At 46.6% G+C, this 16708-nt stretch overlaps 1 protein-coding gene across 2 annotated transcripts; it reads right to left on the bottom strand.

Moving 5' to 3' along the window:
- Window positions 1–548: 548 nt before the first annotated feature.
- MFN2 (mitofusin 2) lies at window positions 549–16464 on the bottom strand. 2 transcript variants are annotated; one of them, XM_073657296.1, is made up of 19 exons: window positions 16284–16464; window positions 13921–13971; window positions 13663–13841; window positions 11973–12108; window positions 11433–11595; window positions 10577–10701; window positions 9211–9319; window positions 9012–9119; window positions 8309–8462; window positions 7647–7714; window positions 7069–7190; window positions 6849–6975; window positions 6563–6667; window positions 6384–6486; window positions 6019–6239; window positions 4082–4231; window positions 3805–4001; window positions 2935–3069; window positions 549–2709 (listed from the first exon to the last, which is right to left on the bottom strand). In XM_073657296.1, the coding sequence occupies exons 3-19, from the start codon at window positions 13835–13837 to the stop codon at window positions 2643–2645; spliced, it is 2265 nt and encodes a 754-aa protein (XP_073513397.1). In that variant the 5' UTR covers window positions 13838–13841; window positions 13921–13971; window positions 16284–16464; the 3' UTR covers window positions 549–2642. The 2 variants fall into 2 exon arrangements, with proteins under 2 accessions (XP_073513397.1, XP_073513396.1); XM_073657295.1 differs by lacking the exon at window positions 13921–13971.
- Window positions 16465–16708: the final 244 nt, after the last annotated feature.

Below are 16708 nucleotides of genomic sequence, written 5' to 3'. Positions count from 1 at the left end.
TCTGCTGGTGCAGTCACTGTGCACATACATTACATTACTGATCCTGAGTTACATCCTGCATTATACTCCAGAGCTGCGCTCACTATTCTGCTGGTGCAGTCACTGTGTACATACATTACATTACTGATCCTGAGTTACATCCTGCATTATACTCCAGAGCTGCGCTCACTATTCTGCTGGTGCAGTCACTGTGTACATACATTACATTACTGATCCTGAGTTACATCCTGTATTATACTCCAGAGCTGCGCTCACTATTCTGCTGGTGCAGTCACTGTGTACATACATTACATTACTGATCCTGAGTTACATCCTGTATGATACTCCAGAGCTGCACTCACTATTCTGCTGGTGCAGTCACTGTGTACATACATTACATTACTGATCCTGAGTTACATCCTGTATTATACTCCAGAGCTGCACTCACTATTCTGCTGGTGCAGTCACTGTGCACATACATTACATTACTGATCCTGAGTTACATCCTGCATTATACTCCAGAGCTGCACTCACTGTTCTGCTGCTTATCCCATATAATACCACAGACAAGGATTTAAGAAATGTTTTATTTCTCGGATGTAGTAGGTTACAGCCTTTCATGCTTGTGACAAAATTAAATACACGTTCTAGAACATCAGCGTCTTTATTACCAGAGCAGAACATAAAGTGCTTCTCGCCTCGCGGCTGCGGCATCTTCTCTATTCAAGTCAAATCATATTTGGCAATGAAAAGAATAATATGGGGTGTGGATCAATGAGGACAGCGCCCAGCGTTCATCTCATAGTGTTATTATACCCAGTACAAGCAATTGATCAGAACGTGCTTAAAGGGGTCTTCTACCCGAGATGACCGGTATATGATGCATTTTACTGCTGCTCCTGAGCAGAGCTGAAAATAATTATCTCAGCATCGTCCCCCCCTGGTGGACAATGACAGTATTACAGTTATGATAAATTATAGGAGGAAGGAGCTTTATAATAAGGGAAATGTGTCCAATAAAAAGGACATTTTCCAAAACCTCTCACCCTTTTTATTAAGATGGAAAATGACATAACACCAGGGCAGCAATTATACAAGCCACATCTCGTTAGATAGGATAACATATATTAGTGGTCTCCAGCCAGTTTGCACACAGTCAGAGCCTGCTGGGATTTGTAGTTTTGCAACAGATGCATCTGAAAAAAATAAACCCAGCAACATCAATGTGCATTAAACCAAAACATTCTAATTTCATCTTCTCTAATGACACGGACAAGACAAATAATCTGACATCAAAAGGGAAATGGGGGCAATAAGTGGGGGAATCAGTGCACGAGTCTCCGATAATCTCAGCATCACCTATAATCTAGATACCTTTCGAATAACATACAGGATCTCTAATATTCTTACATGAATGAGTAAAAATCTTCCTATGCTGTGTCTGCAAATGGGACCAAAAATATGGGACTGGGACTAATACAGGGCAACCGAAACTCAGTGTGGAGAGGACAGAGGGTTATATCCAACCTCATATCCTAATGCAAACCTGACAATAAGGGGTTAATAGGAAATGCCCAGAATCGTGCAGTAATAAATACAGGGGATACATTAATAATGGTGATCAGCAAAAAGTCGCAGGACCCCCGAATCCATGGCCGCCGGACCACAGCCGTGCAAAGGACGACCCCACTCCGTTAGACTGCAGTGGAAATATTCAGTGACCTGAGATCCCAGTAGCCGGACCCCCCCCCCCGAAGGGCATCGAGCTGCTGGGGAAGAGACCACTGAACTGGGGTCGTCCAAACTGGATAAATAAATTACGCTATGGCCGTGGGATACATTTTTGATTGTTCCAGGTTTATGGTAATGAAGCTGAATGACTCTATAATGAAACGTTTTGCAACTTTCTAATAAACTTAGCATTTCAATTCCTCACCATTTTCAAAATCTCTGCTTGCTGCCAGCAAAAGGGACTGAATTCATGTCCGGACCTAAAATTATGGATGCAACTGTAGCAAACCCTCAACAGTGAGATGCGTTCGGTCAGGAAGAGTTTTCATCAGTTTCGTGTTAATATGTTTCCAGTCACTAGAAGCAAGCAGAGCTCTTTAAAAAAAAAAATTAAAATATACCTATTTTTTCATTACATAATCATTTCATGTGTACTAATGGAGAACTCTTATAAATGCATGTGTGGTAGGTTTAGTCTCCCGTGGTCCGGGCCATTATAATAATCCACAGAAAAACACAAATTATTTTTTCCTTCTTTAACCAGAATCTCTAAAATTGGCGAAACGTCAGGTCAAAAGCAGCAGGGAAACGGGAACGGGACAACGTAGAAGCCCAGTCCTTCATATCAGCCGTCCGGCATCACAGGACAGCTTGCATTTTGGGCAAAGCTGCATTTTCTGACTTTTTGGGGGCCTTCGTTACCATCCCATCATTCTTTGCAGCAGTACAGCGTGACGAGAAGCTGCATATGATTTGCGAGCCCAGAGATGGCCCGTGATCAGAGTACGGAAGTCCCGGACAGGTCATGTAAACTAGACGCATTAGAAGGTAGGTCACGTCTGAGGACGATGGTGGTGGAAGAGACACGTGACTCTACAGAGAAAGTGGTTATAGAAATTCCCATTTGCTGGAGTTTCAGTAGCGCGGGCCCATCAGCTCTGCTCCAGGTACTGGTGGGTGAACATATTGAGTTCGCTGTCCAACCAGCCAGCTTTATTTCTGAAAAAAAAAAAAAAAAAAAGAATAAAATTTACTTTAAATTTATCACACGAGTTATAAATGGAGTATTATAGAATATAACACACTCTTGCACTTTAAACATGTGAAAATCTCTGCTACCTGTTGCAGCCACTAGGTGGCAGATTTGTGTGGAAGCCAATAGGAGCGATAGTGTAATGTCTCCCTCTAGTGGTGGAAACAGCAAATGCAATGCGATCAGTTTACCTTAGTAACTTGGCTCGGCTCTGCAGACTGTCCAGGACCTCGATCTTCTTATTCAGCGCGGCGATGTCCTGCTCTAGGTTTTCTCGAGTGACATCCACCTGCTGACACAAGTGGGAGAATGTCCCAGAGAGCTCCCTGCAAGTATATAGAGAGGAGACTAGTAATGCACAGCGAGAAAGCTGCATCGTCCACATGGAGGAGATACACCTGCACATAAACTGCAGAGGAGGCCATGATTAGGACTATACACTGCAATACTGGCACAGGTTCAAAGTTCTGTAGGGGGGCTAATAAAAAAAAAATTATAAAAAAGTCCAAATAACCCCCCTTTTCCTCAGTTAAAAAATAAGGAAATTATTAAGTATATTCGTTATTGTTGGGTCCACGACTGTCCAATCTATGAAAATGTAAAAGTATTAAACATATACAGTGAGTGGTGTCTGTGAATGCATTAGGGAGCAGCAGGTACCAACAGCCTGCGGAGGGGCAGCAGGTCATGACAGCTCGGAGGGAAGGGAGGACTGCGGAAAGGGGGACAGCAAGTCAAGACTGCATGAGGGTGGTCAGCAGGGCATGAAAGCCATGATTGGGTGGGAGGGGAAAGAGGAGGGGGGCACGTCATGACAGACATGGGGGAAGGGAAGCGGCAGCAGGTCATGACAGCACGGAAAGAGGGGCGGCGAGCAAGACATGACAGCCAATATGGAAGGGGGCAACAAGTCATGACGGACAATCGTGGGGGCAGCAGCACTAAGTACTAAAGACACGTTATCAGAAAGGGTTGAATAATTCAGTAATCAGTACAAGTGACAATTTGGAGCTATCCCTGGGTATATTCGTTGTGTTGAGCCATTTACACGTCTCACTCACTGTTGCACTTGGTGGCTGCAGTTGGAGCCGGTGTAGCTGACAATTAGCTGCAGTTTCTCAGCTGCGTAGTCCACAAATTGGCGTTTGAAGGCTCTTTCCTTTGCTTTCGTGGTCCATGTGAGGCGCTCGTATACGTACAGGAGTCCATAAAGGCCAAAAGACAAGGCGATGAGCCGCCAGCCCACGGCCTTCCAGACCTGGGATAACAGGAGGTCGCACAGTGTAAGGGGGGAGGAAGCGCTCTATATCCATCACTCTATGACCCCAGAGCACTCACCACTCCTCCCACCACCAGAATACCCATGGATGTTCGGGATGTCAGTGAAGCCAATCCAGTCACCATAGACACCATAAGCTCCTCCTGGGTCATAGCGCCCTGCTGCATCGGTGGCATGCTGGGATTCACCGGGGTCATTGCACGAGGTATCTGAAGACAGAAGTGACACAACATGCAAAACCGCTACTTAAAAAGCTCCAGGACTCACAACGACATGTAATATTATTATAGCGCCATTTATTCCATAGCGCTTTACATGTGAAAAAGGGGTATATATACAGTGGTGGCCAAAAGTATTGGCACCCCTGCAATTCTGTCAGATAATACTCAATTTCTTCCTGAAAATGATTGCAATCACAAATTCTTTGGTCTTATTCTCTTCATTTAATTTGCTTGCAAGGAAAAAACACAAAAGAGAATGAAGCAAAAATCAAATCATTGATCATTTCACACAAAACTCCAAAAAAGGCCCGGACAAAAGTATTGGCACCCTCAGCCTAATACTTGGTTGCACAACCTTTAGCCAAAATAACTGCGAACAACCGCTTCCGGTAACCATCAATGAGTTTCTTACAATGCTCTGCTGGAATTGTAGACCATTCTTCTTTGGCAAACTGCTCCAGGTCCCTGATATTTGAAGGGTGCCTTCTCCAAACTGCCATTTTGAGATCTCTCCACAGGTGTTCTATGGGATTCAGGTCTGGACTCATTGCTGGCCACCTTAGAAGTCTCCAGTGCTTTCTCTCAAACCATTTTATAGTGATTTTGGAAGTGTGTTTTGGGTCATTGTCCTGCTGGAAGACCCATGTCCTCTGAGGGAGACCCAGCTTTCTCACACTGGGCCCTACATTATGCTGCAAAATTTGTTGGTAGTCTTCAGACTTCATAATGCCATGCACACAGTCAAGCGGTCCAGTGCCAGAGGCAGCAAAGCAACCCCAAAACATCAGGGAACCTCCGCCATGTTTGACTGTAGGGACCGTGTTCTTTTCTTTGAATTCCTCTTTTTTTTTCCTGTACACTCTATGTTGATGCTTTTTCCCAAAAAACTCTACTTTTGTCTCATCTGACCAGAGAACATTCTTCCAAAACGTTTTAGGCTTTCTCAGGTAAGTTTTGGCAAACTCCAGCCTGGCTTTTTTATGTCTCAGGGTAAGAAGTGGGGTCTTCCTGGGTATCCTACCATACAGTCCCTTTTCATTCAGACGCCGACGGATAGTACGGGTTGACACTGTTGTACCCTCGGACTGCAGGGCAGCTTGAACTTGTTTGGATGTTAGTCGAGGTTCTTTATCCACCATCCGCACAATCTTGCGTTGAAATCTCTCGTCAATTTTTCTTCTCCGTCCACATCTAGGGAGGTTAGCCACTGTGCCATGGGCTTTACACTTCTTGATGACACTGCGCACGGAAGACACAGGAACATTCAGGTCTTTGGAGATGGACTTGTAGCCTTGAGATTGCTCATGCTTCCTCACAATTTGGTTTCTCAAGTCCTCAGACAGTTCTTTGGTCTTCTTTCTTTTCTCCATGCTCAATGTGGTACACACAAGGACACAGGACAGAGGTTGAGTCAACTTTAATCCATGTTAACTGGCTGCAAGTGTGATTTAGTTATTGCCAACACCTGTTAGGTGCCACAGGTAAGTTACAGGTGCTGTTAATTACACGAATTAGAGAAGCATCACAGGATTTTTCAAACAGTGCCAATACTTTTGTCCACCCCCTTTTTTAGGTTTGGTGTGGAATTATATCCAATTTGGCTTTAAGACAATTCTTTGTGTTTTTTCATTGCAGACAAATTAAATGAAGATAATAATAGCAAAGAATTTGTGATTGCAATCATTTTCAGGAAGAAACTGAGTATTATCTGACAATTGCAGGGGTGCCAATTATTTTGGCCACCACTGTATAGCAAATATGCCGCCTGCACCCACCTGGTCGTTATAGGGCATCAGCGCTCGGCGGCCGTTCTTGGGTCCTAGGAACCTGTTCACGAGCATCGTCCACCCGAGAGAGAAGTGAAACTGGACGTCTTCTTGGAAGTCGGCGCACAGTTTGTCACAGCTCAGGTCGTAGCTCAGACTGAAGCTCTGGCGGGGAACCAACAAGTCGATCTGGGAACGGGAGGGGGATGGGAGAAGGGGAAACAGCCCATCTACCCGGAGAGAGGGATGAGAAGACACTTAGTCATAAATGGGTTCTCTGGTGCTGCTCACTCCCATAGAATTTTCAATAGGAGCTGTGTACATAAAACGGTGGGAGATTTAATCAATGTCTCTGCCTTAGTTACTTATCTTACCGATCATCTCCTGCTGTGTGGTCTGCAGGGACACAGAAATGGTGCTGGAGCAGCGATCAGACAGGTTCCTGCCCAGCCCTTCCTCTATGTGGTGATGAAGCTCCTGCAGGGATTAGAGAAGAAGAATTTGTAAAAAGAAGACAGGAGACACCGGCTTCGGAAATCAGAAACTTTCTTACGTTTTTATAAACTTTAAGGACAACAGACGATGGATGAAACTCCATCTGGAAGTCGTCTACCAGCACGGAGAGGCGGCGGATCTCCTCGGCCATGGCGTTCGACACCTGAAACAGCCGAGATATTAGCAGTACGCCACTCCACCCAGGAGGGAAGCGAGCGCTCCTGCCAGTACATGGGTTGCTCTCCTCATTTATACGCCTGTACACTTATACCCCTTGCACGCTCATAGGACCCCAACCCCTGCACCTTCATAGCTCCCCCCCCGCATATGATGCGGTTTCTCACCTGCCGCTCCACCTCGTCCGTGATCTGCTTGATTTTCATCCTATAATCCTCCGTCAGCAGTTCCAGTTGCTTCTCGATGAATTCCAGTCGGTCCTTGAACTCCTCGCGCTTTTCCAGGCAGTAAACCCTGTGGAGGATATATAATGTGTACATGACGGATATGCAATAAGGCGATTATGGTGGAGACACCCTGCCAGGTGGTCCGGCACCGCGCTCGCACCTCTGCTCCTGGGCAGCCACGTGCACCGACTCCATGATCTGCCGCAGGACCTCCGCTATGTGCTTGGCTCGCATCGTATGCTGCTCAAACTTGGTCTTTACCGCCGACTGAGAGATGCACTCCTGCCAAAACAACACTCAGCAAGTTTATAGAAATATTTCAGGGCACATCCGCCCCAATTCTTGCTCGCTATGATGTCTCCATTCCAGAAAGTTATAGAAAACATTTGCACTCAACCTGTGCGGCGTCCACTTTTGTAATCCAACAAGGGCAGTACGAGCTTCCTCAGCCGGGATCCTGGGCGCCTCTTGCAATCACTGTGATGCACAACATGAAGCCGTGCGAGGTGGGGATTAGTGGTCACAAGAGGCGCCCTGGATGCCAGACGGCCGAGGTACCTTGCATTGCCCTGACCCGGCTGCCACGGAGCTCTGACATGGACATTGGCCTGAGAACCTTTTTTCTCATCTCTACAGATCATACATTGCTTTTGTAGCTCCTGCCGTGGCATAAGGTGCTGGGCATAGAGCAGCGTGCCAATGACAACTCCCATCATCCCAGAGCCCATAATGTCATACCTCAAATCTCCTCTCAAAGTTCTGGAACTCAAACATCCTCACTTGAAAACCTTCAGCTAAAGCGCCACCTAGAGGCAAGAAATAGATAAAAAAAAAAAAAAAAAGGAGTCAATCTACAGAAAAGATCATCTCGACTTGTTAGAAGGGGCCCTGTTTGAATAAACCGGTTACAAAGTGTCTCAAATATCGGTATCCCCAGTGATCAGCGAGGATCCTGGCAATAGGTGATCTATTCTTCTGCAGTGCCCCCCACAGGAAAAACAAAGCATTACACACTGTCCATTCCCATCAATGGGATGTCTGAGTAATACAGGACAGGTCTTATAGAGAGATGTGATGCTCACCGTCACCATTCTCCACTCCGGCCAAGCGACGAGGACCCCCCTCTATTAAAGGCATGTGAGAATGAGTTTTCACACCACACAACCTCTTTAAACTTAGTGGGAAAAAATGCTAAAAATTAAAATTTCTATTTTCTTCATTAGCTTGACCATTGTCTCCAATCTGTGGCTCTCTAGCTGATGCAGAACTACAACTCCTATGGCTGTCATGGCATACTGGGAGTTATAGTCTTGAAACATCCGTTGAGCCAAATTGAACACCAGTAATATTTGTTGGTAACTTCCCCGATAAGCAGGAGGACCACGGACGGTGTGCGGTACCTCCTTCTGGCATTCCCTGAGCTTTTTGTATCCGGGCGTTAAGAACTTCCTTGGCAGACACAAAGAAAATGCGATCTCCTGCTTGGGTGCGATCCAAGACTCCGAGCTCATCCACCAAGAAACTGGTGCAGCGCTCCATGTGCTGCCGCCGAACCTACAGAGAAAGGAGCACGATGACATCTGCAAGAAACCACAGACAAATGGCCGCCGTGTTCTACTAGCAGGTGACCCCCTTCTTTCGAGTGATCGGACCCCCACTGACCAGAAAAGGTGTCTGGAATCAAGGTAAGATTACAGCTCGATTTCCTGTTTGTACAGAATGTAACTCAAGATCAGTAACGTATGTACACAATGACTGCACCAGCAGAATAATGAGTGCAGCTCTGGAGTATAATACAGGATGTAACTCAGGATCAGTACAGGATCCGTAATGTAATGTATGTACACAGTGACTGCACCAGCAGAATAGTGAGTGCAGCTCTGGAGTATAATACTGAAGGTAACTCAGGATCAGTAATGTAATGTATGTACACAGTGATTGCACCAGCAGAATAGTGAGTGCAGCTCTGGAGTATAATACACGATGTAAGGCAGGATCAGTAATGTAATGTAGTGATATTGCGATGATAGTGACTATATTTTTGTCATCTAGCTTTCTAAAAAGCAGATACAATTTTTACAGGGACCTTCATGTCCTCCTCACCTCGTCCATATATTCTGGTTCTGAGGCAGATGCATCCCACCGGTTATTCAGGATAAAAATATTTGGTTGGGACAGACGTTCATTCACCTTGTGGAAAAACTGCTTCTCCTAGAATAGGAGAGAACATGCGGTAATATAAAGTATGGAGGAGCTTCTGTACAATGTGATCACAGAGACAGGGAAAAAGGCCGACACTTACTGTCTGCATGAGGGTGGACTCAGAATTCGCCACCAAGACAAACACATCGGCATCAAGGCAAAACTTATCGATCCAGCTATCCAGCTCAGTGGTCACATCAATGCCAGGGCTGAAAATGGAGAATATCGTTAATGAGAGCAAATTATGAAGTTGTGCGCGGCGCCACAGAAGTGATGCACGAGGGCGGCCACAGAAGTGATGCACGAGGGCGGCCACAGAAGTGATGCACGAGGGCGGCCACAGAAGTGATGTACAGGGGCGGTCACACGGTGTCACAGAAGTGATGTACAGGGGCGGTCACACGGTGTCACAGAAGTGATGTATAGGGGCGATGCCACATTAGTGATGCACGAGGGCGGCCACGCGGTGCCACAGAAGTAATGCACGAGGGCGGCCACACAAATGATGTACGAGGGCGGTCACGCGGTGCCACAGAAGTGATGTACTAGGTCGGTCACGCGGTGCCACAGAAGTGATGTACTAGGTCGGTCACGCGGTGTCACAGAAGTGATGTACTAGGTCGGTCACGCGGTGCCACAGAAGTGATGTACTAGGTCGGTCACGCGGTGCCACAGAAGTGATGTACTAGGTCGGTCACGCGGTGCCACAGAAGTGATGTACTAGGTCGGTCACGCGGTGCCACAGAAGTGATGTACTAGGTCGGTCACGCGGTGCCACAGAAGTGATGTATTAGATCGGTCATGTGGTGCCACAAGGCGGCAGCATTTAGCTGTAACGGGATGTCAGTACCAGCACAGATATATAATAAATTATTACAAGCAGAAACAGACAAATCGTGTGCACAAAAGTCTAAGGTAGGAGAGCGATCGTGGCCCTGGTTTCACATCAGTCCACCCAAAGGAGTAAGAGGCAAAAGGAGTCCAAGGTGCCACCAATCTGATCAATCACTGCTGTATTGTGGAGCAAAAAAGCAAAATCAGCAACGTTTCAGTGTGCAGACGGTGTGGACGCTGAAACGTTACTGTTCTTTACATTCGTCCTATACATTAAATTGTTGGCGTCTAGGATTATTCTGCAAGAACCGTCCTCTGTTCTGCTCCCAGCATCTGTGGTCTTCAGATTAAAGGGTCTCAGACTTTAGGACGGCAGATCAGGAGGGAGCAGACGTATATATCTGTGCAGTAACAATTGTCAGTATTTGGCACTGGCGTCTGTAGTTAATCGCCTCCTCCCAGCTCCACCTCCATAGATTTATAAGCGTCAGACGACTATTGTCAAGAAAGATTGTATCACACCCACAACAAAGGTTCTAAAGTGACGACCGCTTATACTACACCGCCTGCGAGTGATGCATAGCCCTCGCCACCCCCCGATGAAGACGAGTCACGTGGTCAGTGATCGCTACCTGTCCATCAGCACCAGGTCGTCCTTCAGCAGGGGGCACTTGGAATTAGGCCACATAACACTGACCATGGAGCCAGAGTCCAGAAGCTCATCCTGATGAAGGGCATGAGCGAGCTGCATCACCGTCTGGAGGGAAGGGGAAGGTTAGGATGAACGGACAAATATCTCTGCAAAATGATATGCATGTGGTGCAACAACTTAAGGGGGCAGTACAAGATTAGCAAAATATGTCAACTCTTTTTTTTTTTTTTTCTTTTTTAAATAGAAAAGGCGCCACACTTATCTACAGGTTGTGCGTGGTATTGCAGCTCAGCACTATTCACTTTAAAGAATATGAGCTGCAGTAGCAGACAAAACCACTGCACAGGTGTGGCACTATTCAGTAATCCTGTACAACATCTAAAAAGTCAATACAGCCATGAGTTAAAGGGGTTCTCTGGTGCCGCTCTCTACCGCATTGATGATGGCATGTCTCCATATACTTGCCAGGGTGTGCACAATCGGGGGGGTATTATGCACGTGTAGGATACCTGGAGACCGTGCAGGTATGTATAATTTCCGCACATATTATACATAAGCGAGCAGCACCGGAGAACCCCTTTAAGAGCACATTGCAAGTTTTAACCTCTGCTTGCTGTCAATGAGTGGAAGGCAGATGAGTTGCAGGACCAGGAAGAATAGAGATCTGTAATAAGCGCTGCACAAAATAAAATTGCAAATGTACATTAAATGCTTGCAGTATTGTCAGTAAGGATTTTCACTTCACAGACAGCAAGCAGAGATGCGGCGATGATGCGGCAGTGACGCTTGCTGCATCCTATCGGACATAGAAAGCATAATAAGTGCGGCTTAATCACCTTGACACTTTTCTTCTCCTCTGAGCCGTCGGTCAGGAGATAGGACTCGTTCCCGTCGGTCCCCTCCACACGCAGGAAGCAGTTAGTGGTGTGGCCGATCCCAGAAGGCAGCACCTTGTCCCACAGCATGGCATTAATCACCGTGCTCTTCCCATTGCTGGTCCTGGAGCAGAAGAAAGATATAAATGAGCAGAGATGATATCAGGGAGGATTAAATAAAAAAAAAAAAAAAAAAAAAAAAAAAAAAAATGTGCTGTCCTCTGTAATGCCTCCTGAAAATATAAGAATACTTTGACAACTTGGTGATCCCATTCTTCTTCTCAAACGGATAGGGAGGCGCATTTACACAATTGACAATGTCTATTATCAGACAGTGCAGGGACACATCATTGTGAATGCATTCATATATTCCCAGGAGGAACAACGGAGGAACGACAAGAGACAGTTGTAAGAAAAGATGCTATTAAACGGCCATCTCATGAAGAATACAAGATGTTTTCTAAAATATACATTTCATGAGCGGCGACAGATGCACCCTACCTGCCAAAGAAGGCCACCTTCATGTGACGTCTGGCCAGCACCTCGCTGATGCCCTTCACGTTGGTCAGATAGCCCTTAACTTCCAGAACTTGCTCCTCCGAGGCGACCGGATCCAGCTCCGCATTCTGGTAGGATTCTACATAACCAGCAAACAAACATGTTACATGGAAAATCAGAGCTATTGTCCTGTGTTATCAGCCATTCCCTGCTGTAATGCATTATAACAGCTATTGTCCTCTGTTGTCAGCCATTTCATACTGTAATGCATTATAGCATCTATTGCCCTCTGTTGTCAGCTATTCCCTGCTGTAATGCATTATAACAGCTATTGTCCTCTGTTGTCAGCCATTTCATACTGTAATGCATTATAGCATCTATTGCCCTCTGTTGTCAGCCATTCCATACTGTAATGCATTATAGCATCTATTGCCCTCTGTTGTCAGCCATTCCATACTGTAATGCATTATAGCATCTATTGCCCTCTGTTGTCAGCCATTCCATACTGTAATGCATTATAGCATCTATTGCCCTCTGTTGTCAGCCATTCCATACTGTAATGCATTATAGCATCTATTGCCCTCTGTTGTCAGCCATTCCATACTGTAATGCATTATAGCATCTATTGTCCTCTGTTGTCAGCCATTCCATACTGTAATGCATTATAGCATCTATTGTCCTGTTGTCAGCCATTCCATACTGTAATGCATTATAGCATCTATTGTCCCCTGTTGTCAGCCATTCCATACTGTAATGCATTATAGCATCTATTGTCCTCTGTTGTCAGCCATTCCATACTGTAATGCATTATAGCATCTATTGTCCTGTTGTCAGCCATTCCATACTGTAATGCATTATAGCATCTATTGTCCCCTGTTGTCAGCCATTCCATACTGTAATGCATTATAGCATCTATTGCCCTCTGTTGTCAGCTATTCCCTGCTGTAATGCATTATAGCATCTATTGCCCTCTTGTCAGCCATTCCATACTGTAATGCATTATAGCATCTATTGCCCTCTGTTGTCAGCTATTTCCTGCTGTAATGCATTATAGCATCTATTGCCCTCTGTTGTCAGCTATTCCCTGCTGTAATGCATTATAACAGCTATTGCCCTCTGTGGTCAGCTATTCCCTGCTGTAATGCATTATAGCATCTATTGCCCTCTGTTGTCAGCTATTCCCTGCTGTAATGCATTATAGCATATATTGCCCTCTGTTGTCAGCCATTCCCTGCTGTAATGCATTATAGCATCTATTGCCCTCTGTTGTCAGCCATTCCCTGCTGTAATGCATTATAGCATCTATTGCCCCGTTGTCAGCTATTCCCTGCTGTAATGCATTATAGCATCTATTGCCCTCTGTTGTCAGCCATTCCATACTGTAATGCATTATAGCATCTATTGCCCTCTGTTGTCAGCTATTCCCTGCTGTACTGCATTATAACAGCTATTGTCCTCTGTTGTCAGCTATTCCCTGCTGTAATGCATTATAACAGCTATTGTCCTCTGTTGTCAGCTATTCCCTGCTGTAATGCATTATAACAGCTATTGTCCTCTGTTGTCAGCTATTCCCTGCTGTAATGCAATCTCACAGAACCTATGGAGTTCCCTTCTCCAGAGACATGACGTCTTGTCCTCCAGTCACATCCGGAGCTGCACATAATCCTGCATTTCACATTTCATGTCTTCTCACCCTCCAGGAAGCTGAAGCTTTCCTGGATGTAGGCCCCCAGCTGATCGAAGATGCCATTGATCTTCTTCTTGGCGGTGACGAAGTGCTTGAGGGGGGAGGCGCTGACCTCAGCCATGTATCTCTTATCCTTCTTGCTGGAGATCTTAGCTGTTGGTCGGGCGAACAACAGGGACATCGCGCTGTGGGGGGAAACTCTACCATTACGATTCGCACAGACAATGTGGTGAGGATTTCTGCACACGGCACACGTATACTGACCAGCCGTCACACCGCGCGGGCGCCACGCCAACACAGCCAAACCGTTAATCCCTATCAGCAGAAGTAGACGGAGTGAAACGATGCAACAGGAAACAGATATCTGGACAAGAGGAGCTATAGGAGGGACAGGTAGTTCTTAAGGGAAATTATCATTAAGCGATAGTCCGGTGAGGCTGATAGGAATCCTGCCACTAGGGTGCAATTTCCTGGATCTCTGATTTATAATATATGGTAAATACACACACTGTGCAAATAAAAGGACATGACAGTAACACAATGTGATACAATGTATCCATGGGGCTTAAAGGGGCAGCTCAGATTCCATAAACATGTTATTCTTTGTAAACTTTACTTTATTTTTTCTATATATCACGACTTTCAAGATCTCCGCTTGCTGTAATTCAATAGGAACCTTCCACCTGTTCTGGTTATACAATGATCACATGCGGCTCGTTACAGTAACATAAGGCCTATTAAAGCTCTGTGTGTACGTCTGCTACATCTTAAAGGGGTCACCCAGTAAATGATTTCAGTTGTATGTACTTGTGACCACTGCAGCTAATCACTGGCTGCAGCATTGACTGGACACAAAGTCACAGGAGGAGAAAGCTTGGAGATACACGCAGGGCCCAGGCGGAGGTGCAGAGGGGGGAACCGCAGGTAAGTATTTTTTATTTTGTGAACTTATCAGAAAAAAAAAATATGGTACTAGATCACCCCTTTAAACAATTAAAGTCCTTAATAAATATCAGCAAGCAGAGAGCTGGAAAGTGATACAATTTTTTTTTAAAACTTTAACAAAAGTAATAAAACTTATTTTGTGAAACCTGGAAAATCCTATAGATCTCCCTCCCCCTTAGTAGGACAGGTGGCTATAATGCAGTGGGGTCCCCCTTTAATTCCCTCTATATTAGAAACTCTCGCACGCATTAAGACCAGACGAGGCCGCTGACTTCAGTGGACACATTTGCCACCCACCCCTTACATCCTATGGGAAGGGGATGTAAGCTTCTCCAGCAGCTGTGGTACTACAACTCTCAGCATGCCCTGTCACTTCTGCATACCTCCCATGATTATACTGGCAGGAAGCCACAGTGTATAGATTGTGAGGGTCCGGCAGACCACTCCAGCCGCTCACAGATCACATCAGGTATCTGTGTGAGAGGGCGGCTATACTTAGCGCCCGCAGTGACCCGTCTGGCAGGGTCCTGGGCACAGTCAGTGTCTGGTTCTCGCCCTTCAGACGAGCACACATCCTAATGAACCCTGAGCCCGATGCATAATCTCTGTTGGCACGCACAGGCACAGAGCAGATCACCAATATAATGTTCTAGATCTGCACTTCACTGGCCAGCAGGGATCTACTTAACTCTTCAGTGACTGGTAATGCACACTGCACCCACAGCTGGCATCATCTATTAAAGGGGTATTCCCACTCTCCAGCTGCAGTGACACTACAACTCCCAGCATGCCCAGACAGCCTGGAGAGTAGTAGAATCACAGCAGCTGGAGGGTCACACGGTGGAAGTAACAGTTGTACAATAACCCTCATCATCTGGAGACATTTGAGCCTGATATGGGGCAAATACGTCCTCACTGGAAATCTGCAGGGTCCGGCTGCACCTCCTGAGGGGTCCTGCTCTGCAACCAGGGTCCTCAATCAGTGGCTGCAGCGGTCAGCTCTGTACCCACATCCACAGGGAGCATCATTATTGCATATAGGAGGGGCGTATAACTGTTAAAGGGACACACCGGGGGCTTCTCAGATTTCCGGGCACAGAATGTGGCTCTCAGTGGGAGGTCGGGTCTCTACTTTATCAGATGCCGGATTACGGGGGGGGGGGGATTCTTAGTGGCATCTCTGGTACTGGGGGAGACCAAATATTTGTGCCCCCCCCCCCATTTCCAGGCTGCACTGACCCCGGCAGCAGCAGACAGGACACGGATCTCTACACAGCTGCGCGGGTTCCGGGGTCAGCGCTGCACCGTGTGCCCCTCCACCAGCACCACCAACCCTCAGTGACCCAATCATCCTGACAACCCGGCACCGCGCGGATCAGCGACGTTTATTTGCTGCAGAATCTAATGTTTCCCGGAGACGTTTCTAAGGTTTTAGTCAATTTTACAGCAAACAAATTAAAACCGCGTCGTCCTTGTTCTAGAACCGTCCGATACTCCAGACTGAGAGCAGGCGATGCCGGAGTAAAGGAATGCTCCCATAATAATCATTAACGCGTAGAAACCGCACTGAATCTCATCTCTGCCCCTGGATGAGCGGTTCTATGAATGATATCGTGACATGACATCACAGCTCCGCATTATCAGCCCCTCCATGATATGACGCATTCCCGGGCGAGGCTTACTTGTCAGTACCGCGGGGTGCTCCGGTACTCTCGCCTCACACGGTGCCCGGGCAGACCGGCTACTCCGCTGCGCCCATCCCCGGCCTCTGACACCTGAGCGGCCTGTGAAGGACAGGAAGCGGCCGCCAGCGCAGCCCCGCCCAACACGGCAAACCCCGCCCTCCTCCGCACCTGATTGGCTAGAAGACATCACTATGCTAATTTGCCGAACACTAGAGCGATAAAAACAGTCCACCCTCCGGTCTCTTCCTACTGAAGAACAATCCGTATAGAACAGATCGGGAAAAGACTCCGAGAACATGGCCGCTGCGGATACGTCTTCGAGGACAAGTTATAGCTTCGTTGTTTTAGCTCTGCTGGATGCGTGTAAGGGATGGTTGTAGAAATGTGGAGAATCCATGTGACAATCGGGAGAGTCCCTAGAT

The sequence above is a fragment of the Phyllobates terribilis genome, unplaced genomic scaffold (genome assembly GCF_046119375.1).
Source record: "Phyllobates terribilis strain yellow unplaced genomic scaffold, ASM4611937v1 Scaffold_12__6_contigs__length_324123572, whole genome shotgun sequence".
NCBI lineage: Eukaryota > Metazoa > Chordata > Amphibia > Anura > Dendrobatidae > Phyllobates > Phyllobates terribilis.
This window is presented reverse-complemented; position numbering and strand designations above follow the sequence as displayed.

What these genes read in the sequence shown, in the direction of transcription:
- MFN2 (XM_073657296.1), bottom strand. Translation starts at nt 13,837, where the DNA reads ATGTCCCTGTTGTTCGCCCGACCAACAGCTAAGATCTCCAGCAAGAAG. An exon ending in AAGCTTCAGCTTCCTGGAGG is followed by an intron (nt 12,109 to 13,662) that starts GTGAGAAGACAT and finishes CTGGTTATGTAG; the next exon opens with AATCCTACCAGAATGCGGAG. An exon ending in AGGAGAAGAAAAGTGTCAAG is followed by an intron (nt 10,702 to 11,432) that starts GTGATTAAGCCG and finishes CCTTCCCTCCAG; the next exon opens with ACGGTGATGCAGCTCGCTCA.